At 52.3% G+C, this 20454-nt stretch overlaps 1 protein-coding gene across 1 annotated transcript; it reads right to left on the reverse strand.

Annotated features, from left to right (window-relative positions):
• Positions 1 to 959: 959 nt before the first annotated feature.
• Aqp1 (aquaporin 1 (Colton blood group)) lies at positions 960 to 13300 on the reverse strand. Its single transcript, XM_032906446.1, has 4 exons — positions 12629 to 13300; positions 3938 to 4102; positions 3581 to 3661; positions 960 to 2914 (listed from the first exon to the last, which is right to left on the reverse strand). Exons 1-4 carry the CDS (start codon positions 13010 to 13012, stop codon positions 2735 to 2737), a joined length of 810 nt encoding a protein of 269 aa, XP_032762337.1. The 5' UTR covers positions 13013 to 13300; the 3' UTR covers positions 960 to 2734.
• Positions 13301 to 20454: the final 7154 nt, after the last annotated feature.

The raw sequence follows: 20454 nt of genomic DNA on the forward strand, positions 1-20454 counted from the left end.
CCTTGATATGCCCTCACACATGAGTCTGTGAAGCTTTGGGCTAGCCTCTACAGTGTTCTTACAGCCTAGCAGTCACTTTCTTATTCCAACAGCAAATATCTCACCAGGAAGAAGCCAGGGACATTTGGATGGGCTAAGGCAGCTCCAGGGTCCTTGTACACTGCAGTCAGTTAGAAACACTACACTAAGCCTTCTCCAATGTCACCTCTTATTCCATCACTCCAGAAACATGACATGCTGAGTCCTCCCCATGCCCCCGTCCCTTCTCAGCCTACACTCTGGTGACACTTGTGTTTGCCACATGGAGATCATTCCATGAGCTTGAAGGTTCTCGCCTCCCAGAGCAAGCCTCTATAGGAAGAAGCAGGCTTGCCAATCCATGACCTGCTCCCAGTGGCTAAGTTCACAGTTCTCCCTGAAGTGTTTCATGGGTCATACATGGGGTCAGAGTCATGGTCTCTGTATAGCATTACACTGGACTCATTTTCTCTGACAAGTCAATCCTGAAGAGCTCTCCTGGGGGGTCCCAAGGCATAAGTGTAGGTAAGCTTCCAGGGTAAGCAGAGCTGGGGAGGCACAGCTCTGCCCTGAGGAGAACATGGGAGTTAAGAAGGTTATGATTTAAACTCTCCTTTCCCTAACTCTTCCACCCTCCATAATACAAAGTGGCTCTTATCACCCCATTTAAACTGGCCCAAACCTTCCCCCACTTTCGCATAGTTGTCTCATAGATTTCCACAGCTTCAGAAGTCTCCCTATTAAGAACAAGACCCTGTCCCTCCTAGGGTTTGTGGTATAACTGTACCCATCCCCTAGGCCCAAGGTTTCCTTAGGGCACAAGGGCATCATGTCTTCTTCCCAGAGTAGGAGGCACAGAAATGAAAATAATCCCCTGACAGATGCGAGTCCCTTTGTGAGAATGAAATACCAAACTAAGCAAAAAACACAGGAGGCCTGGAGGACCTTACAAGTCATTGTCCTTTATTTTCTTACCATAAGATGGAATTCCAATTGCAAAGAAACATACACAGAGCAGACAGATGCAGGGTCCTGGTTCACAGTGGCCAGAACCAGGTGGGATGGGCCTGCCCTGCCCCCCTCCAGCACAGCTCTCACCACCTCCACTCCCACCCCTACCCTCAACCCTACCCCCATCCCTGGCCCTTAGCCATTGTCCAGGCAGAAACGGAGAAGCCGGAAATGAGAGGAGTCCACTTCATTGACCATGGAGTGGCCAAACATGGCTTTGACTGCTGAGCTTGACCCAATATGATATAGTTGAGCATATGGGTCCTCAGTGTCCTGACCTGTTAAGTGAGTATAGTGCCTGCTAGGGAATGGAGAAGAGTCTGCAGCTGTACTATGCCAGTGGTCAATGGCCTCCTGACTGTTCTGCTGCTTCTAAGCACCTGAAGAATGTGGCTCTCAGTTCACGACATGGTTAACGGCACAGTGGTAGAGCTGCTCTGGCTTGGTGGGATTGAATAGAATAACCCAGAGAGCTAAATGCAAGCCCTGAGCTGAATGCACTCTGAGATGTCCTTGGGCTATAGCAGAAGCCACAGCATCAGGTCCTTGCAATAAGGAGACTGTGCCTAGAGTCACATAGTGAGCCCCTTCAGATTGTCCAGGCTCTAGTCAAATTCATCTAGCCAGCAGCTCATAAGCCAGGACAAGAGTGGCCTCCTTGATCATGATGAACTAGGGGCATCCAAACCCTTGTGTGCCCAGCATGGGCATCTGTCTGGGGTCTGTTTCATGTCTAGCTGCTTCTCTCCTCAGACATGACGCTGCAATAGCCCAGTGCTCTTTAATAAACACACATGTCACATCTACACTGCAAGGGAGACTAGAGGGCTGAAAGAAACAGCCAGTTGGTGCCATGGTACATGAGCAGACCCACTAGAGCTAGAAGAGATTGCGTGAGCTCTTCCTCCACCATGAAATGACCTTTATTCTGCTGCAGCAAACCTGCCTAAAGGAAGGCTCTCTGTGTGAACAGGCACTCCCAGCATCCTGGACTGCTTCTCCGCTCTGTAGCTCATCCACACGTGCTCATGGGCTGTGGATGTTGGGAAAGAGCTCAGCCAGGTGCACTATGCAGTGCTGCCTAGACTGTCCCTTCTAGAACCTGTGGCATGTCCACACTTACAGAGTCCCCAAAGCTGTCCCTTCCTTGCCACTTTACAGACGTGATCACTGAGGCCTCAGCATAGGGAAAATTCCAAGGTCTTAGAGTGAGTTTAAGGGGAAGGGTCCTGGAGGTAAGTCAGACCAAAGGGGAAAGTTAAGGGACTTCCTCTCCCTCAAAGTGCCTTTGGGGCTAAGGTGCCTACCCAAGGAAGGCCATGATCAAAGGCACAAAGCAACAATGGCAGAATCCCAGGCACCTAAGGTGGGTGTCTTGCTGGGCAACTTTGGAGTGAGGGGGACTTTCTAGCACACTCTGAGGGGACAACTAGCAGGTGAGTCCCTCCCTTTCACTCCTCCATGATGTCAAAGGAGTGAGGTGCTGAGTTGATAAGTCTTGGGCCCCAGGAAGCTCTGAGACCAGGAAACAGAAAGAAAGACAGTGATATCACTGCCCCAGACAAGGCTAGACCATGTGGGACAGCCAGATCTTGGGGAGTGACTTTGGTCAGCTTGTCAGAGTGTCTATAATATGAGTTCAGCCCTCCCCTCCCTCCGCCCATCCCTGCCCCACCCCCATATGGATGCCCAGGCCAAGCCTCCTCTATTTGGGCTTCATTTCCACCCTGGAGTTGATATCGTCAGCATCCAGGTCATACTCCTCCACCTGGCCACTGGTCCACACCTTCATGCGGTCTGTAAAGTCGCTGCTGCGTGGGGCCAGGATGAAGTCATAGATCAGCACTGCCAGGGCACTCCCAATGAATGGTCCCACCCAGAAAATCTAGGAAAGAAGAGTGAGAGTTTAGAGGTCTGCTGGTTACACCACCCTTCACCCTGAGAGTCTCCCCCTCCCCTCTGTCTTGAGTGAGAAGCAGACAGACTAGCCCCCTTCTTTCTGATTCCAGTGCCTGTCAGAGTGGTCCCAGACCAGGGTGTGTAGTGGGAACATATCCTGGCCACTGTAGACAGGTCCGGTATCTCTGTAACAGCCCATTCCTGAGGATGGCTACTACTTCCTTCCCTTAGCCTTGGAAGGGTCCCAGAGATGGGCTAGTCTAATAGAAGGCTGGCCAGGAACACTCAGACCAACAGTAATTAAAGTTAAAGCCTACAAAGATGTGTCCTCTCTCATATCTCTGCTTGCAGTCATGGGTCCTCCCTCTCCTGATGGGAGAGGCAACGATTCCAAGTCTACTTCATTCAAAGTCTGGGAAACCAAGGCACAAAACCTTCCTGAGGTTGCTAAATCCAAAGGTGGCAGGGCCAAGATCTGTCACCACACTGTTAGTAGGTTGGAGCTGCCAGAGTAGAGATGACACAAATCTTTAATGATCTGAACCCCTCCCTTTGTCTCAAGGTTTGTTCTTGATTTCCTCTGTCCTGCCTGTCTCCCAGAATCCCTGAGAGGAAAACAATGCCTGGCACCTGGCTGCCCATGGTGACTTACCCAGTGGTTTGAGAAGTTTCGGGTGAGCACAGCAGAGCCAAATGACCGGGCAGGGTTGATCCCACAGCCAGTGTAGTCAATCTGGAAAGAAAGTGTGTAAGGAGCGAGAATGTAAGGGAAATGACAGGGAGGATGGGGAATGAGAAAGAGCAGGCCAGGGGAAAATCAATCCCAGTGGAGAAAGTGGATGATCAGAGAGGTCCCTGAGTCCTTTCCCTGTCACCAGAGGGGGTCTGCCATCCCCCACCCAGAGGAATTCCATCTGAAATACACAGATGCCCACACTAGCCCCACTCACCACCTCTTACCTTGGCCCAGACCTCCCCACGGCCCCAACCTGGGAAGCCCCTTACTTACGGCCAGCAGGTGTCCAAGAGCCACAGACAAGCCAATGGCAAGTGGGGCTGAGCCACCTAAGTCTCGGCGCCTCCGGTCAGTGGTAGCCAGAACGCACAGCACCAGCTGCAGGGTGCCAATGATCTCAATGCCCAGGCCCTGGCCGGAGTTCACACCTCGAGCCAGCTGCGGAGGAGAGAAGCCAGAAGGCCCAGTGAGTTCCGATGACAATCGTAACGAGATTCCCAGAGCACCAGGCCCAGGTACCACGAGACAGTCGTCAACCACATCCTAGCGTATTACAGAGCTACTCACTGTGTGGCCTCAGAGGGGGCCGGACAAACACATAGCAAGTAACAACAAGGCCCCAGGGTGACCTGGGGCCTCTTTGTTGGCTACATGACAGGCCCAGTGTTACAGGGGAGAAGTGAGAGTCAGACACGGGAGTTGGTCAGGGATGTCTGTGGGAGAAGAGAAGTGTGGGTAGGAAGAATGGAGTAGAGATACTGCCTCACCCTTCCAAGTCCAAATCATTCCCTATCGACACCTCCTTTCCCTTCTGCATCCCTTCTCTCCCCTCTTCTCTCTCCTGGCCTTGCGTTCCCTCTCTTTGGCTGCATGGCCCCAACCATGGTAGTCTGGCTGTCCCCGCTCCTAAGCTACTTTAGGAAAGATGACTCATGGAAAAAGAAGGGAATGAGAACTGCCACCAAGTCTCTGGAGCCCTATGGTACCTGTAGCTGCCCTGAGAAGATCCCTCGCAGGGGATCCAGACCCCTGCTCCAGGTCAGGGAGGGGATTGGGGGGGTGCTGAGGCCAGGTGCACCCCACAGAGTAGCTGAGGAGTCTTAGTGATGATGCAGGATGCTTCCAGTGGTCTCCCTCCCTGGAGGGACAGCTGAGCCTCACCCCAAGGAGCTGACACTGAAGGCTCACTTCCAATTTCCCCACAGAATGGTAATATCCCCAAAGCCACCTGGCATTCTTCAGGGTGGGGTCTTCCCAGTTCAGCCCTTAGGCTATCTCACAAGAACAATACTCTTCCCGCCTTTGTCTGCAGTGCTGGCTCTCAGGGAGTGACTCACATCCCTTCCACTGCCTTGAGGCCCCAGCTTTGGGCCTTTCCTGGCCAATGCCAAAGCTGTGCCCCCTCTGCCTAGTGAGCCTTCTGGGAGCAATGCCCAACTATCACCGGACTATAATAGAGGCAGAATCCCAGTGTTCGGGTTCTCACTCTTCTAGTGGGCACCATGAACATGCCTGTCTCTGGGCCTCAGTTTCTCCATCTGCAAAATGGGTTTAAGGTCTCAGCTCCATCTAGACTCTAGAGCCTCCAGAAGATTCACAGGGCATTTGGAGAAGGCAGCAAAAGTGAGAAGTATCAGGTGGTAGAGATGGAAGTGAAGGATAGCTGTGTCTGCTGGCAGAGGCTGCCTCAAACTGGGATGGCTTGATGGAGGAATGACTAGAAGTCCATAATGGCTATCTCTACTGCTGCCTGGAAAGCCCGTGGCCCTCACTGACATTCACGGCTTTTCTCCATCCATACCCCCTCCTCTCTTAGGCTGGCCTAATTGCTGGCTGGCAGAAGTGCTGTGAGGAACACTTCCTCACCAAATAATGGAACTGTCCCTAAGCTTCCTGCTCAGATCCAATCCCCACCCTGCCCTTCTCATAGATGTAGCCAGAGCCAGTTTATCTATCTCTTCCCCTGCTCTTAACTAGGGTCGAGTCCCAGGCCCTGTACAAAGAAGGTACCACTTTCTATCAACACAGAGCAGAGCAGGCCCTAGTTCCAGGCCCAGGGGTCTGAGTCCTCAGGAAGCAGGAGACAGTCATCTGGCCTGGGAACTCTGGAAGGGACCCAACCCCTGACGGACAAAGACCTAAGCTGGCAGTCGTACCCTCCTGATGACTGTGTCCACTACCATCCCAGCAGCAGCCACCTCGCTTGCCTTGGCAGCTGATGATGCCTGCTCTCTGCCCAATGGACTTGAGCTACTTATATCTGGGAAAACAGTGAGAGGGTTAGAGACGGTCGGTGGAAACTCTCTGTCCAGGAAAGAGCAGGTTAGAAAAGTCAAGCCATAGTGAGTGCGTATAGCCCACTACATTTCAAACAACTGTTCAAACAGGGCCCAAGCCCAGTCATTGTCATTTATCATGGGAGAAGATCCATGTTTGCACACGTGGGCAGAGTTTTGCCTGGATTTTCACCAACTAGAGTTGAAGGAGCAGCTCTTGGTTTTGAGAATGCAGGTGTGAGCGATTGAACAGGCCACACAGCTCTTGTGAAGCGTTCAAAGCCACTAATCACTAGACCCAGATGGGTTCACGACTTACAGCAGCGTCCAGACTCACCAGCTCTACTCAGCTTTCTGTGGGATGAGGTTTCTTTTTGCCTCCCTCTGCCACACCCTCATCTGAGCAGTTGGGTATCACTGAGGAGTCCACCTGCCACCTAGCTGGGTGTTTTTGTCCCTCCTGGTCTGGGAGCCTTACCAGGGTTCTGCAAACCTTTGAGGGAAGGCTCATTGGGTGTGCAGTTTCCACAACTCCCAGCCTCTTTGTAATAGTGGATTCTAACGAAGGCCGATAGAGCAAAGGGCCTATGCTTTCCCAGGTTAGCTGGGAGACGATAAGCCAGCCAGTGGCCTTTGAGGCTCACATTTGAGAAGACAGAGCAGGAGAAGGCAGCGAGGCCTGGACCCTCACCTTGGGGTTGATGTCACTTTGGGCTCATAGGCAGATATGCTGGCTACAAGGGGACCAGACACTTCCCAGCTTGAAATGGGTTGCTGGCAAAAGGTAGCTCTGAGACTGCCAGTGTCCCAGCCTAGGATTGACCTGTGCATGCCATGCTACCTGAACCCTCCCTGCCACTTGAAGGCAGGTCACCAGGACAGCTCACAAAATCCCAGGCTTGGGGCCCTGACTTTTGGTAAGGGCCTCCTGGGCCCCACCCTGGAGAAACAGCAGAGAGCAGAGCCAGGCCTGGCTGAGGCTGCGCCTCTGCTCTCAAGGAACAGCTTGAGAGACGTGGCTGTCTGCCCACCGCACTGTCTCCTGGACTCAGTGCTGGCCCGCCGGGGAGCGGTGTGCCCCACCTCATCACCTCTCAGACTGCGCTTATGTGTGCTCAGTGTACAGCTGTGTGGGTTTGTGTCAGCTGTGTCTACAAGCGGCTATGTGTCTGCGGTGGTTTTCATCCCTTCTTTTTTTTTTTTTTTTTTTTTTTTTTGCTACACCTTAACAGGCTTTATTACAGAATAATTAAATGATCTAAAAATGTTCAAAATATTAGACCTATAGTCAGTAAAAACAATTTAGACTAAAAAATAAATTATTTTAAAAACGCACAACTAAACGAATCAGCTCAAACTATTTCCAACGTGAATGTTTTTAATAATCCTCCCTCAGAAACTGATAGAATAAGCCAGTCCAAAAAATAAAAAATAAAAAAGGCACAAACAAGTGAGAACTAAACACGTAAACGGAAATACTCAATTAAAGGAAAGTAGGGGGAACTGTCACCTTGGGATTAGAGAGTAGTCAGTCTTTTGAAGTCCCTGGGGAAAGTTTACACAAGCTGATAGGTCCTGGCCAAGCACTCCTGGGCTGAGCCCACGATTCGATTTGATGTGACTCCAGACACTGTGCTGGGCATGTTCTGCAGAGCAGGGGCTCTCTCAGGCACAAAGTCCCAGCTGGCTTCTGTGTGTTTGCACTGGTGTGTCTGATGGCATTTCTGAATGCGTCACCATGAGTCCCTCATGCACCATGCCCACAAGGGTGGTGCCACTACTATCTGGGGAAGGGGGTGGAGTGTCAAAAGAGAGAGACCCCTTGAGTGAGAGCAGCTGCTCTTAAAGGCCCTTCAATTGCTCCCAGAGACAGTTTATCTTTCTGATGAGAAACAATACACAAAGAAAAGGTTTCCAGCTTCCTTTCTTCCTTTTCCTTACTGCAGAGCAAGGAGAGGAAGAGGCTCCTGTGAGGACCTCCCCCCCACACCCCCCTTGCATCCCCAGATCTAAGCAGTGCTCAGAGCACATTCTTTGCCCCATGTCACGTATGTGCATGTGCGTGTACATGTTTACAGAAGGTCTGGAGCATGGTCCTGCACTGACATTGCCCACTGTACAATCTTGACAAGAATCTATAGCTTGATTGGGTCTCATTTTCCTGACAGCAAAATGCAGGCACTGGCCTAGACTCTAGCCCCAAGCAGTCTTCTGATTCCTCCTTGCCCCAAATCAGGTAGGCACCCTCTAGCCAGCATTCAGATACCTCAGTTCAAGTCTCCACCTCCCATTCTCAGTTTGCCATAAAGCCTGTAGCACAAAGTCTCTTACCCACCTACACTGGACCTCTACCCAGCCAGGCTCGCCCAGAGCAGCTTCCCTGTCAGGGCAGGGTCCAACCTGCGCGTTTCTAGAGATAGAGCGCTCAGCTGCTTCCTGAGTTAAAAACAAAATCTTTATACAGAACAGAAACTCCCCTCTGGAGTCTCTACTGGAATTTCAAGCCCCTAAAGGGGCTGATTGTGCCCACCGCTGTCTATGGGATTCAATCTCAGTCTCAAGGAAGCTCAGGAACATTAGCTGTTTGGGTGAGCATAGCCCCAACCCCTGCTCGTTCCGCTGGGGCTGTTCCCGCTCATCCCAATACTGTGGTTGAGGAGCCCCGCTAGTCTCCAGGAAAAGTCCCAGACAGAGGAGTCCCTGAACACTGTGGAGCCTCAAAGACATTTTCCTGCCCTTATCTACAGGTGGGAGGCTCAGGTTTCAACCGTCCAGGAGCTTCTGAAGGGTAGGGACGGGAAGGTTCCCAGGGCACAGAACTGCTACCAACAAGAACACATGGCTTCCAGTGGCTGTGGGGGTGGGTAGGGAGAAACTGTGACCTGCCTGGAGAGACCAGGAACACACTGAGTGTGTCCTAGAGAGGAGGGGCTTTGCTGCGAAAGCTGCCTGGCTAGGGATGGGGAGGAGCAGCTTGGGTGGGAGCCTCAGATGCTACCTGCACGAGTCCTCTTGGAGTGTTGTCTTTTAAATACTTGTCCCAGGTGGACCCTGGTTTGGGACAGGTTGTCCACACTAGCTGTACGGATCCAGCAGATGCTGTGGAGGACCCAGCCTCAGAATTTTTGTGGGAAGGAATGTCTGCCCTGCCACAAAGCTCCACCTCTCTGCACTCTCCCCCTGTCCTTTCCCTCCTAGCTTCTGCCTGGAAACAATAATTACAGGTCCCAGCTATGCTGTTACACCCAGCCCCCAGCTCTGTCCCTGGCCATGCTGGACTTGGTCAGGGCATTGGAAATTTACGCTTCTTTTCCATAGCCCACTGCTAAGCCCTAGTCAAGGGAGCAAGAGACTCGACCCTGGTTGGCCTACAGGTAAGAAAGTACCCTCTCTCCCACTGGCTGGGGATGCTAACACCCAAGAAACGGACAGAGGAATATGCATTAGGGACCGATATATATACAATCTGGAATAGCAGGTGGAGACATTTCCAAGTATTTGGGTCCTGAATCAATAGAACTAAGAGATGACCCTGAAGAGAATAGGCGTGCCCTCTGCCTGAGACCCCCGGTGGCTAGGCTGGGAGGCTCTGGGAAAATAGTCTCCTCCAGAAACAGAGACCAGACAAGGTCCAGAGCTCCTAACGACTTCAAAATCCAGCCTCCTACTGTGACGCCACTCTGCCAAATCTGATGACCACTTCTACTCCACCGCCTTCCTTGCCCCTTTGCCTCAGCTGTACCCAGAAGCCCCTTCTCAGTCCACATTTGGGTTCTTATAGGATGATCTCCCTGGAGCTCTCCTGGCCCTCCCATCCTTTCGGTTCAAAAGTTCCCTGGCCCGCCCTGACACCTCTTATCTCACCTGCCTCCTGCCTGGTATCACAGGCAGCTGTGTGGTCTATCTGGCCTCAGGCCCATGAGCTGCCCAGAGTGGGGAGCCTGGCTGACCCAGCCTTGCTCTCAGCACCCAACAGCCCCAGTCATTTCTGAGGATGAGGGCCAGAAAGGGGAAGAATGAAAACAGCCGGGATGCCAGGACTCTAAAGCTCCAGCATCCTCTACTCTCCAAAGCTGGCCACACCCTTCTGAGTCCTGTTCACGGGTTCATAGGTGGGAATTAGGGCCATCTAAGCCCAGCCTATTGCATGGAGTTACATAGGGTGCAGGTGACTGACCTGGGGCAGGGAGCCTCAGAGCCTGTAGCCAAGAGTGCAAATTAGGCTCTACTTCTTTAACCCACAAAGGACCAATGGCCTCATAGGATGCCCGTGGTCGCTCTAGGGCGTTTACTGAGCCCTGACTTAGTCAGGAGAAAGTTGTCCCCACCATGTCCCTGGGGGACACCCCCTGACTCACCCAACCACTTCCTGCCACTTCCCCCTCTGTTTTCTTTGGAAATCTCCATGCCAACAACTCACCCCACCCAGGTTTTGGCGGCAGGATGAGGGTAAGAGCAGAGGAGCTGTGAGAGCCTTCCCCAGGGATGTAGAGGGAAGAGGCTGCCACCTGTTCCATTGACCGTTGTTCCTCTGAGGCATTGAGACCATTCCCAGCCCCACCATAACCAGGAGCCAGTGCCCAGAGAGAGCCATTTGGCTGGCGGACAGACTGTCCTACATGCCAAAGGTCCATTGTTTGTTTGGATGGGGTAGAAACCTCACCACAATGTTTGGTCCCTCTATATAATACTGCTGCTGGGGCTCTCTTAGCCAAGTCCTTTTGGGGGTCGGTAATTAGCTCCAGCCAACAATATAAGCTAGTAGTGTGGGAGTAACAGGAATGTCACCAGAACCTGAGGTCCTTTTGAACCTCGGATGCTCAGCTCCAGGAAGACTTGGTGTTTAACAGCAAACAGGGCTTAGGGTGCCTGCCTCCTTCCCCAAGCTGTCTTCATACAAGCCTGAAGCCTTTTCTCCCTCAGCTGTATATATTCTGCCTGACACAGATACTCTGTCACCTCTGGAAAATTGGTGGGGGGTAGGAGAACAAAAACTGAAGTGGGGTATAGCCAGACGCAGGTGCTGCCGAAGCTATCACGTTCTGCCTCTGCCTTGGATGACAATATTAGAAAATGCAAAGCCTTTGCCAGCAAGGGCACGGGTCTTGCCTGTCACTTGACTTGGAAGAGATAAGAGCTAGGAGGGAGCATGTATTGCTTGCATCCTCCCCAGCCTCCACCTCAGCGGGAACTTGAACCTCCTCGCTGGAATTCACTGAGGCATCTAGCCCTGCTCCTATTGGAGAGACTGAAGTCTAGAGGGACACGGCCTGACTAACCCTGTTCCTTATGCTACCTACGGCAGCCAACTTTTCTCCAGCTAAGGTCTAAACTCCAGCCACAGGGCTAATCTTCAATCTCCAGCTGAGCAGAGGTTGACTTGAGTGTGATCCTGAGGTGTCACTGTGGCACAGAAGTGCTCATCCCTGCAGAACAGCCAGGACAACCGCCCTCTGCATCAGACTTTCACCTCCTCCCTGCCTGCATCTCCACGACCTGAACTTCAGCCGGGAAACGAAAGGCGTCTACTCACGCATAGCCATCCAACTCACTGGAGCCCTGGCCCACATCCTTACTCCTATCCCCCTGCGTCTGCCCTACTGGGGTCCAGCCAGCAGCTTCCTTTCTCTGAGTCTTTGCTTCTGTCGAGGGACTCCAGCCTATTCCATTCTGAGATACCCCATGCCTTTACTCAGACACTCCTGCTAAACTGGTCCCCATTAAACCCAAGTGCACTCGGTCATCCTGGACACTTAGCTAAGAAATTGGAAAAGGTTTGTGGCCAGGCAGCCACCACACAGGCCACTTAGCTGTGTGGAATGGCTCAGGGACAGTTATGTTGAACAGTTGCCACATACTGTTGCCAGCGTCTGCTTATCATTAAAGCCAGAAACAGTACAAGTGCTTACATACTCCCCAATGCAGCATCCACTCGAAAGCAGCTTACACAAGTTCAGGACCCGGGCAGACAAGCTTGCACCTCCGTTTCCACCTCTGTACACAACAAGCAAGCGTGCCTCATGGTTCAGTGGCCAAGGACTACTGAGCCGAGCCCTTTTTCTGAACGGGTATCTAGAAAACTCTCCCAAAACTCCAGAGAGAGTTTTGTTCCCTCCACTTTGTCTAATTACTGGAGACAGAGGGAAGAAAGGGAGTCGTCTCCTGACTTTCTGAGGAAGTTGATTTGGGAACCTGGGTAAGGATTAGAAGCCACTTAGAAGCCCAGGCAACTTATCAAGAGAGTCACACTCAGACACCTGCAGAAGTGGCTTTAAACATGGTAGGTATCAGGAGAAAGTATACTTAGGACAGTAGGTAAAGGTTGCCTAGTGGACGGGGCTGCAAGGGAGAAAAGTGCGTGTTCAGATAGGACAGACAAGGGCCAAGAAACTCCCCTGGAGGGGGGGCACTGCTGACACACAGCTAGCTGCCCCCTCAGCTCATTGCTGGCAGTAGATACTCGCAGGGGACTTTGGCAACCATTATTGTCCAGCTCCTCCACACTCTCAGCTCTACCAGCAAACAGACCCTGTAGCCCAGCTGAGTTCTGGCCCCATATCTCAGCGTGACCCCAGAAGCCTTCATCTTCCTCTCTGTTGTTCAGTACCCTCATTATACGGGTAGGCAAATGGAACCAGTCCCCTCTCTGCCTTCTCCTACAGACCCCTGCCTGAGATACCCCACTCACGTCATTGCGGCCAAGTGAGTTCTCGAGCAGGGAGGAGGTGATGCCGGAGAGGATGGCGGAGGCGACGATGGCTCCCACACACTGGGCGATGATGTACATGACAGCCCGGAGGATGCTGATCTGACAGCTGAGCAGGAGCCCCAGGGTGACCGCTGGGTTGAGGTGAGCACCACTGATGTGACCCACACTTTGGGCCAGAGTAGCGATGCTCAGACCAAAGGCCAGTGACACCTTCACATTGTCCTGGACCAGCGTCTGGTTTCTCTCCAGTGGGTAATTGAAGCCTAGGGCAGAACCGATGCTGATGAAGACGAAGAGGGTCATGGCCAGGAACTCAGCCACCACAGCCCTCCAGAAGAGCTTCTTCTTGATTTCGCTGGCCATGTTGGCAGGGGCCTTGACTTAACCGCTGGATGCCTGGTGCTCAACTCCCTCCAAGAGCTGAGCCACAGCCTGGGCTGGGCCTATTTATAGGGCTGGGTGGGGGGAGCACAAAGGGAGGAAGGCCTCTCCTTGCTCCTGGCCCGCCCCACACCACACGAGCCTCCTCTCTGCGATGGATGCAGACAGGGCTCTGCTGTCTGCCTGCCAACTTTTTCCTTCCTCCTCTCCCCCTCCTGCCCTCCCTTGTTCCCTCCACCCGCCTCAGCCCTCAGCCCTGCCCAGCCTGAGGAGGCAGGAGGCAACCGTTGCTCTAATAGGCTTTGAGAAATTCTTCCAAGCCAGCCCTTCTCAGGGGGCCAGAGAAATCCAGGTGTCCCCGCCCAGCCTGCAAAGCTCAAGGGTGCCTGAGGGCAGAGCCTGGCACTCTAGAAAGGGTGGAGAATAGAGGTTGTCTGGACTCCCTAGACGAACATTGCCCTCCCTGGAGGTGGCACCAGAAATTGCCTGCCTGTCCCATCCCACTGTGAGCAGAGTTAGTAATCTCAAGTTCTCAGGCCCAGAAATCTGTGGGCCAGTGTGGCTTCCAATGTCCTGGCCTGGACCAAGCAGCTTCATGTCACCTTGTGGATGTGCCCTCACCACCCAGGCCTCAGTTGATGCGGGTAGAGAAGCTTTCTGGGAGACAGCTATCATTCTGCACACAACGGTAGGCCTTAGCCAAGCTAAGTTGTTGGAGAACCCCCCCGTCCCCAATCCTCAAACTTAAAACAATTTGAGCCAAAGATTTGAGAGAGGTTGGGGAAGATATTTAGTTTTTTTTTTCCTTTTCCCCCCTCTAATAGGCGAAGGAGCTAGAAGGTTACTAGAGAGATAGAAGGAATGACAGATGGACCTGAAGAGGAGAGAATGGGAGACGGATGCAGAGATGGGATGCTGGGTAGAGCAGCAGGAAGCATTATCCAAGCGATGATGGAAAGTGAAAGAGGTTCCCCAACCAGGCAGGAGACAGGGGCAAGAGTTAGGGATGCTCCCACTCATACGATCCTCGCCTGGGCACTGGATTCAATCCTTAGCATCTCAGGAAAAAACAATACTTCAGAAACAGGAAAAGCACCAAGCAGAGGAGACATCAGGCTGGACCAGAATGGAGATACAGAAAGAAAAAGGAGGAAGGTAAGGGGGACCCAGGGGAGCAGAGTCACTTTCCAACAGCAGGAGGAGAGGAGGAAAGGTGGGTGCAGACAAAGCACCCACCACGCTCCCTGTGTACCCCCAAAACCTGGAGTAAAGGACCAGAGAACTGGTCATTTGCCTACTGTCTGAGTGTGCTGGAAGAATACCAGGGACAGCATGTAGGCTCTTTCTGTGACACAAGGCAGGGCCTGTAATAATCAGGTCCCCTGCCTTCCTATCTTAGTCCTTATCAGAACCATTGGCTTCTTACCCATTAGAGGTGGGAAACCAATGCTCACCGAGAGAAGAATGGTCTTTGAGTCTGACGTCCATCAAGGTAGGGCCAAGCGCCTTCTACCCAGGGTCCACACTACAGAGAAGGATACTGTCTCTCAAGGGCCAGCTTCTGTTCAGCAGCAGCCTGGAACCTGATGTGACCTACAGAAGTCCTGTGGTGGTATGTTTGATGGGAGCAGGTGGCTGGTTGGGAATTAATTTATCACCGCACACCTAGATACTTAGAAGGCCAGGAGGAGTGGCTCTGAGCAGAAAGGTGGTGTAGAGGCTGCTTGGCAGCTGTATGCAATCGAAGACTTATTAACCCTCTAGAGAGGGAGCCATGAGGGAGCACTTCCTGGAACCTCCACCACATCCTATATTCTGAGAGGTTCCCCCGTGACAGAGCCCCTCAAGAAACTCAGTTTGACTCAAAGATCTGTCTGCAAGGCTGTGTAAGGCTCATATCTGATGCTGTCTGGCTCAGGGACCCAGCCCAGAGGATTCTAGGAAAATCATAGGGAGAGCTGGCCCCACACCTGCAGACCAGCCAGGTTTGTAGCTGAATTATGTGGTGTGCTTGTGTGTGTGTGTGTGTGTGTGTGTGTGTGTGTGTGTGTGTAGAAGAATGGTGAGATTCCCTTGGATATTACTAGTATATTCTTTAGCACAAGTATTTTATTAGCACTAATATCATGCCAAACACCATTCTGGATACCACAGGATACCATAGGCCACAAAGACCTGCCCCTTGTCTACTTGAATTTTCCCTTCTGCCGCATAAGCTCTTAAACTGTTTAGATTCACTAACCACTGAAGCTATGAACATGGCTTCGGTTTTTGAGCAAAGGAGATGCCATCGGGGTGCAGGCATTGCCTGAAATACCGATGCGAACTTTTTCTGTCACTACTTCCTACAATGCCCAGGGGCCCCTGCAATTCTGAACTGGCTATCCGCACAGTAAAGTGGAAAGTTTCCTGGCTGTACGTCAGGCAGAAAGGCCCTATGCCTCGTTCTTTTTCACTGGCCTGTCACGATCCAGGCTGGCTGGCCAGGGTTGGGGGAGTGCGGTGGCCGGGGGCTGGGGGGGGGCAGGCTGAAACTAAGCAGTGCCTTGCTGGCTGGGGTAGCCATCAATGGTGTGCCAAGGGAAGGAACGCTGGGATTAGAATGCTCCACAACTTAATCCTAATCCTAGAGCTTAAGCACCACCCCCACAAGGAAAGGTCCCTGAGGCCTAGGTTACTCTACCCAGTTCAGTATCCCAGAACGAAGGGCAAGGACCTTGAGCACTAGCCTCAAGGTAGGTAGGGGTGCTGATGAGAGCAGTGCTATCGTCCGTGCATAGGTGAGGTAGAGAGGGAAGCATCGATCTAAGGTAAAAAAAAAATCACAGAGGAGCAGGGTGCAGCCAGAGCCCCTACAGTGGAGTCATCCCTGGGAACCTGGTCCAAGGCCTGGCTGTACTGTGCTTCTCCTTAGAGTGTCCCAATGCCCTAGGGCTGGCCCCTGTGTCTTTCCTGTGAACAGACTCTCAAGCAGACTAAATAAAGCAGACACCCCCCATCCTAGTGCCCAAGCTCCAGGCAGGACTTGTCACTTGGGCCCTGGTGGCAGCCAGCAAGTGCTTTTCCAGCTGTGCTTCACTCCTGAACTTCCCAGCGAGGCCCAGGCCAGTCAGAGCTGACTGTTCACAGGATGATCCGGGGCTGAGAACTTCAGTCTCCATCTCAGAGGAGGTGACCAGAGCCTCAGAGGCAGGATAAGGATAGGAATCTTAAGTTGTACAGGAAAGAAACATCTCTTCGCATGATCCCTCTTTCCCTACCCGGAAGCTTTGGTGACACTCAGGGCAGAGACGCTGAAAGGGTGGACTCAATCTCTTGCCAGCAGAGGTTTTCTCTATAAGCCAAGCAAAGAAAGTAATGGCTTCATTCCGTCCAGAAGGCCCACCAGGAATAGAGTGCGGGGTAGGAGGAGACTTGGCACACACATAACTCTCCGGTCAGCATAAGCTTACCACCAGCTTGCATGAGTTTTCCAGGCTTGTTCCGGCTTTCCTGGGTTGGAAGCAAGAACGGTGAAGCGGGAGAGAAAGACAGGATATTCCGTGACAGGCCTGAGGAGAGTGGACCTCTCTCCCCTCCTGCCTTACCCGCTGGGGCTCCCAGCTTTGTCTGAAGTTTTCCCCAGTGGGGCACCTGGTTTTGCCCCTCTGCTGGCTTTGATCCAGGACTTGTCAGACATGACTCTCTGGAGGCTGATCCACTTAGGAGTTCATAGCCAGAGGTGCCTATCTGGAGCCGTCCTCCTTGTGGGACAAGGTCAGCCCCTCTGACAATGGAGGAGACAAGGTCAGCTCAAACGGTGGCACAGGATTACTAAGGGTCTCGGAAGCTCAGCTTCTTTATCCCCCAGTGCTCAGGTTCCTCACAGCCCAGTATAGCCTCATGACAGTCCCTCTCTTCCCAACTCCTATACCCTAGCTCACCAAACCTGCTGTGGCCATTCAGCGGGCATCCCTCCTTCTTCCTAGGTACCCCTGGTCCTGCAGACCCTCCACTGTGAAGGCACCCTGGACCATCCCACATTGAGCCTAGAAAAGGCTGGGTCCCTAAGGTTGCTGAGCAGAAAGCTGAGCATGGTGGGAATTCTGCCCCCTATTCCTGCTCACAAGAGAAGGACACCTGCCTCTCCCAGAATCTGAAGGGAGGAACGTCCTTGTCTAAGAGGCAGCGCCTGGGCATTCAGGCATCACGCGATCACTCTTAAATCAAAAACGGATTTAGGAGGCCCCCAGTGATTCAGCAGGGATGGAACAATTTAATAATTTTCTAGGCTTCTGTTTCCTATTCGCCCTGCTCCTCCCTATCCTCACTCTCACCCCTACTTGCCTCAAGCCGCAGGCCAGGCTTCTTGTCTTCTGGGTGAGGGGCAATACCACACCCATTTCTGGACAGTGGGGTTTTCTATTTTAATGTTTTACCAGCAATTCTCTGTAGTGGAAGAGTCACTGGGACAGGATGGAAAAAAGCTGCCATTGGCCTGGTGGAGTCTACAGGGCTTTGATCTTTATATCATGCCCAGGATTAAAAACGGGGATTCAGGAAAAAGGCTGAAGTCCAAGGAGGGCGCCTGAGAAGGCAGGATAGACCCTGCCTCTATTCCAACCCACTCAGGGCTAGCAAAGACCTCCGTGACAGTGATAGTTGCAATTTCTCAAGCCCTATTCTGCAATGGGAATTCCTGATGGCCCAGGAGGACAGCATCTTCCCATATGGAGAGGGCACTGCTGGTGGTTTTTGAAACAGGCAGCTAGACCGCACCCTTGGGGAAGGCAGGGCAAGACAGGGCCTCTGCTGCTGTCTTGGGCCTTGAGAGGAAGTGTCATGTGTGTAAGTGGTTTGGGAGGACTTCCTCACTCTCAGTTCCTTCTCTGCACTGGGCCTAGCCCTGCGGCAGTGGCTTCCTGATCCCCGCTGCCCTGGCCTTTTTTAAACATCTCCAGTCTTTGCCTCATTACATTGTAAGACTTCAAGAGAAGAGATCCAGGAACCATTTGCTCTCCAGTCCTTGGAGAAACCAGGACTCAGAAAGAAAAGGAAACATGGTTCAGAGCTTGGGAAAGGAGCATCAGGGTGGATTCACAACAGTCTGGCACTCTGCGTTCCTCTGATCTGATAACCAAATCCACTTCTCATTCTTCCCTTCCTGACCGAAGGCTACCTTCCCTTCAAGACAGCTGCATGCGATTTAAGAAGAGCTTTTCTTGAAAGACATTGCAATACCTAGGTAGAAGAAAGGCCTGAAACCTACAGGTCAGCCTTCAACTACCCCTCCAAACCAGCAGCTCCCCCATCAAGTACCCCTCCAAACTAGCAGCTCCCCCATCAAATACCCCTCCAAACCAGCAGCTCCCCTATCAAGTACCCCTCCAAACCAGCAGCTCCCCCTCAAGTACCCCTCCAAACCAGCAGCTCCCCCATCAAGTACCCCTCCAAACCAGCAGCTCCCCCATCAAGTACCCCTCCAAACCAGCAGCTCCCCCATCAACTACCCCTCCAAACCAGCAGCTCCCCCATCAAGTACTCCTCCAAACCAGCAGCTCCCCCATTGCCACTTCTGACTACTCACACTGCTTGGCAACTAGACACCCAAGCTGTCCCCTGCTGTTTATGATCCCAAGTGTTCAGATCCAGGCCACAAAGCAGAGACGCTGGACCTTGGCAGTGTCTCCCTCAAAGGAACACCCCTTCTCTGGATACCTCTGGGCTGGATCTTCTCTGGTCTGGCACTGGAGTCTTGTCCTGCACTTCTCAGTCAAATCCAGTTTTCTGGGATCTCCTCTGGTGGTGCTGCAGGAGAATCAGAGGCTTCCAAGGCCAAGGTGTCTCTGGTGCTTTTGGTGGCTTCAGGTTTCCAGCATGCAAAGTCCAGCAGGTCTCAGACACTGTCCCCAAGAAAGCCTCCCATTCTGGGCTGTGGCCCCAGTGACACTGCCTGCCCAAAGGCACCAAAGGCTTGGGGACATTGTTCTGCTGACGAATTCAGAGCCCACAAAAGTGTAGTGTGGCTTGATCCACCATCATTAGTCAGGAGTGCCTTCAGCAACCACAACACCTGCCCTGTGTTGCTAAACTCTGGTTGACCTCTTTAACAAGCTCCTATGACTTGGTTTCCCTGCCCTTCTCCACCTCAGTGGCCCTTGACAGCCCATCCAAGCTCTTACACTGCCACATGTCACATTATAAACCAATGGTTCCTTCTTCCTCGCCATGACTATGCATGGGCTGAATGTATACACACACACACACACACACACACACACACACACACTCATGTGCACACACACGCATGCACATGACAGGTTTTCATAATGGAGCACACTTGAATGCAGACAGGCATAATTTATACCTACTTACCCATATATGTATATATCGCATATAGGTGCCATGCATATGAATGTGTGCACATAGAGGTACTTACATAGATGCATGAATGTGCTCACAAAGAATAAAGATAGCCCCTCATACATCAGACCCTCCACCATGCACTGTGGCCCCGCTATCTGTAGCCCTGGTCCCTGTATTTCTGTCCCTTACCCATTCCAAGTGCTCACCGTTATTGCCACCTGTGTGGTTCATAATCTAGGGACCTGACTTTCCTCATTCACTTCATGGAGCTTAATTTAATGATGTAGAGGAGAAAGCACAAGAAGAGGAATACAGCAGTGGGACTTCCTGGAGCTGCCTTTCTTTTAGAGATCCTGTTTACTACAGGTGTGCTAGTCTCTCTTCACCTCCTGGCAGTACTTTGCACCCTGAATGCCCTCTGCCCATTGCCAGAAGGAGAACGGGTTCTGCAGACAGGGTATGTGGGGAACATTCTCAAAGCTGAATGGATGTAGACGTCTCTAGACATCAACCAGCCAGTGCTAAAGTGTGTGCTAGGCTCCCTTGGAGCAAAGACAGGGCAGGGCACCTATGAGAACATTCTTGTTCATGCTTTATCTCCTCAGGATCATGGCGCTGTGAGCCAGCCTAGTGGGCTGAGTTCTAGGGGTGGAAGGTAGAGTGAGTAGGGCTGGTCCCTGCCTCATCGCCTTGGAGACCCCTCCCCCTGTGTCCATCTGAGCATTCTATTCATGTGAAGCCAACATTCCTGGAGCCCACCGGGCCAGCAAGAGCATCTCACACAGGCAATCAGTGTCTCATCTCATAAGAAAATGATGAGATGGATTCCCGCTGTAATCCCCATCCTGGTTCAGCCCCCAGATCCACACACATTCTTCCTGCTTTGGGGTATTGCTGCTGTGGTCCTCAATCCTACCAAGTCACTTCCAAGGGACTCCCTGCCATCTTGTCATCTACTCCAGCGTTCTCCAGAAGTTCTGTGTTGAACTTCTCTCCTGATTCTCAGAACCTCTGAGCATGAAGGTAGCTGGGGTTTTTGATCACAAGCTGAAGTGATTCCCCAAATAGCCTATAGAGCA

This window comes from Rattus rattus, chromosome 6 (genome assembly GCF_011064425.1).
Source record: "Rattus rattus isolate New Zealand chromosome 6, Rrattus_CSIRO_v1, whole genome shotgun sequence".
In the NCBI taxonomy this organism is placed as follows: domain Eukaryota; kingdom Metazoa; phylum Chordata; class Mammalia; order Rodentia; family Muridae; genus Rattus; species Rattus rattus.

Bases quoted from the DNA above. Each gene is read 5' to 3' on its own strand.
- Aqp1 (XM_032906446.1), bottom strand. From the start codon at position 13,012: ATGGCCAGCGAAATCAAGAAGAAGCTCTTCTGGAGGGCTGTGGTGGCT. The intron at 4,103-12,628 runs GTGAGTGGGGTA...TCTCCTCCGCAG, and splicing joins ACTCACTTGGCCGCAATGAC to CTGGCTCGAGGTGTGAACTC. The intron at 2,915-3,580 runs GTAAGTCACCAT...CTTCTTTCCTAG, and splicing joins GAAACTTCTCAAACCACTGG to ATTTTCTGGGTGGGACCATT.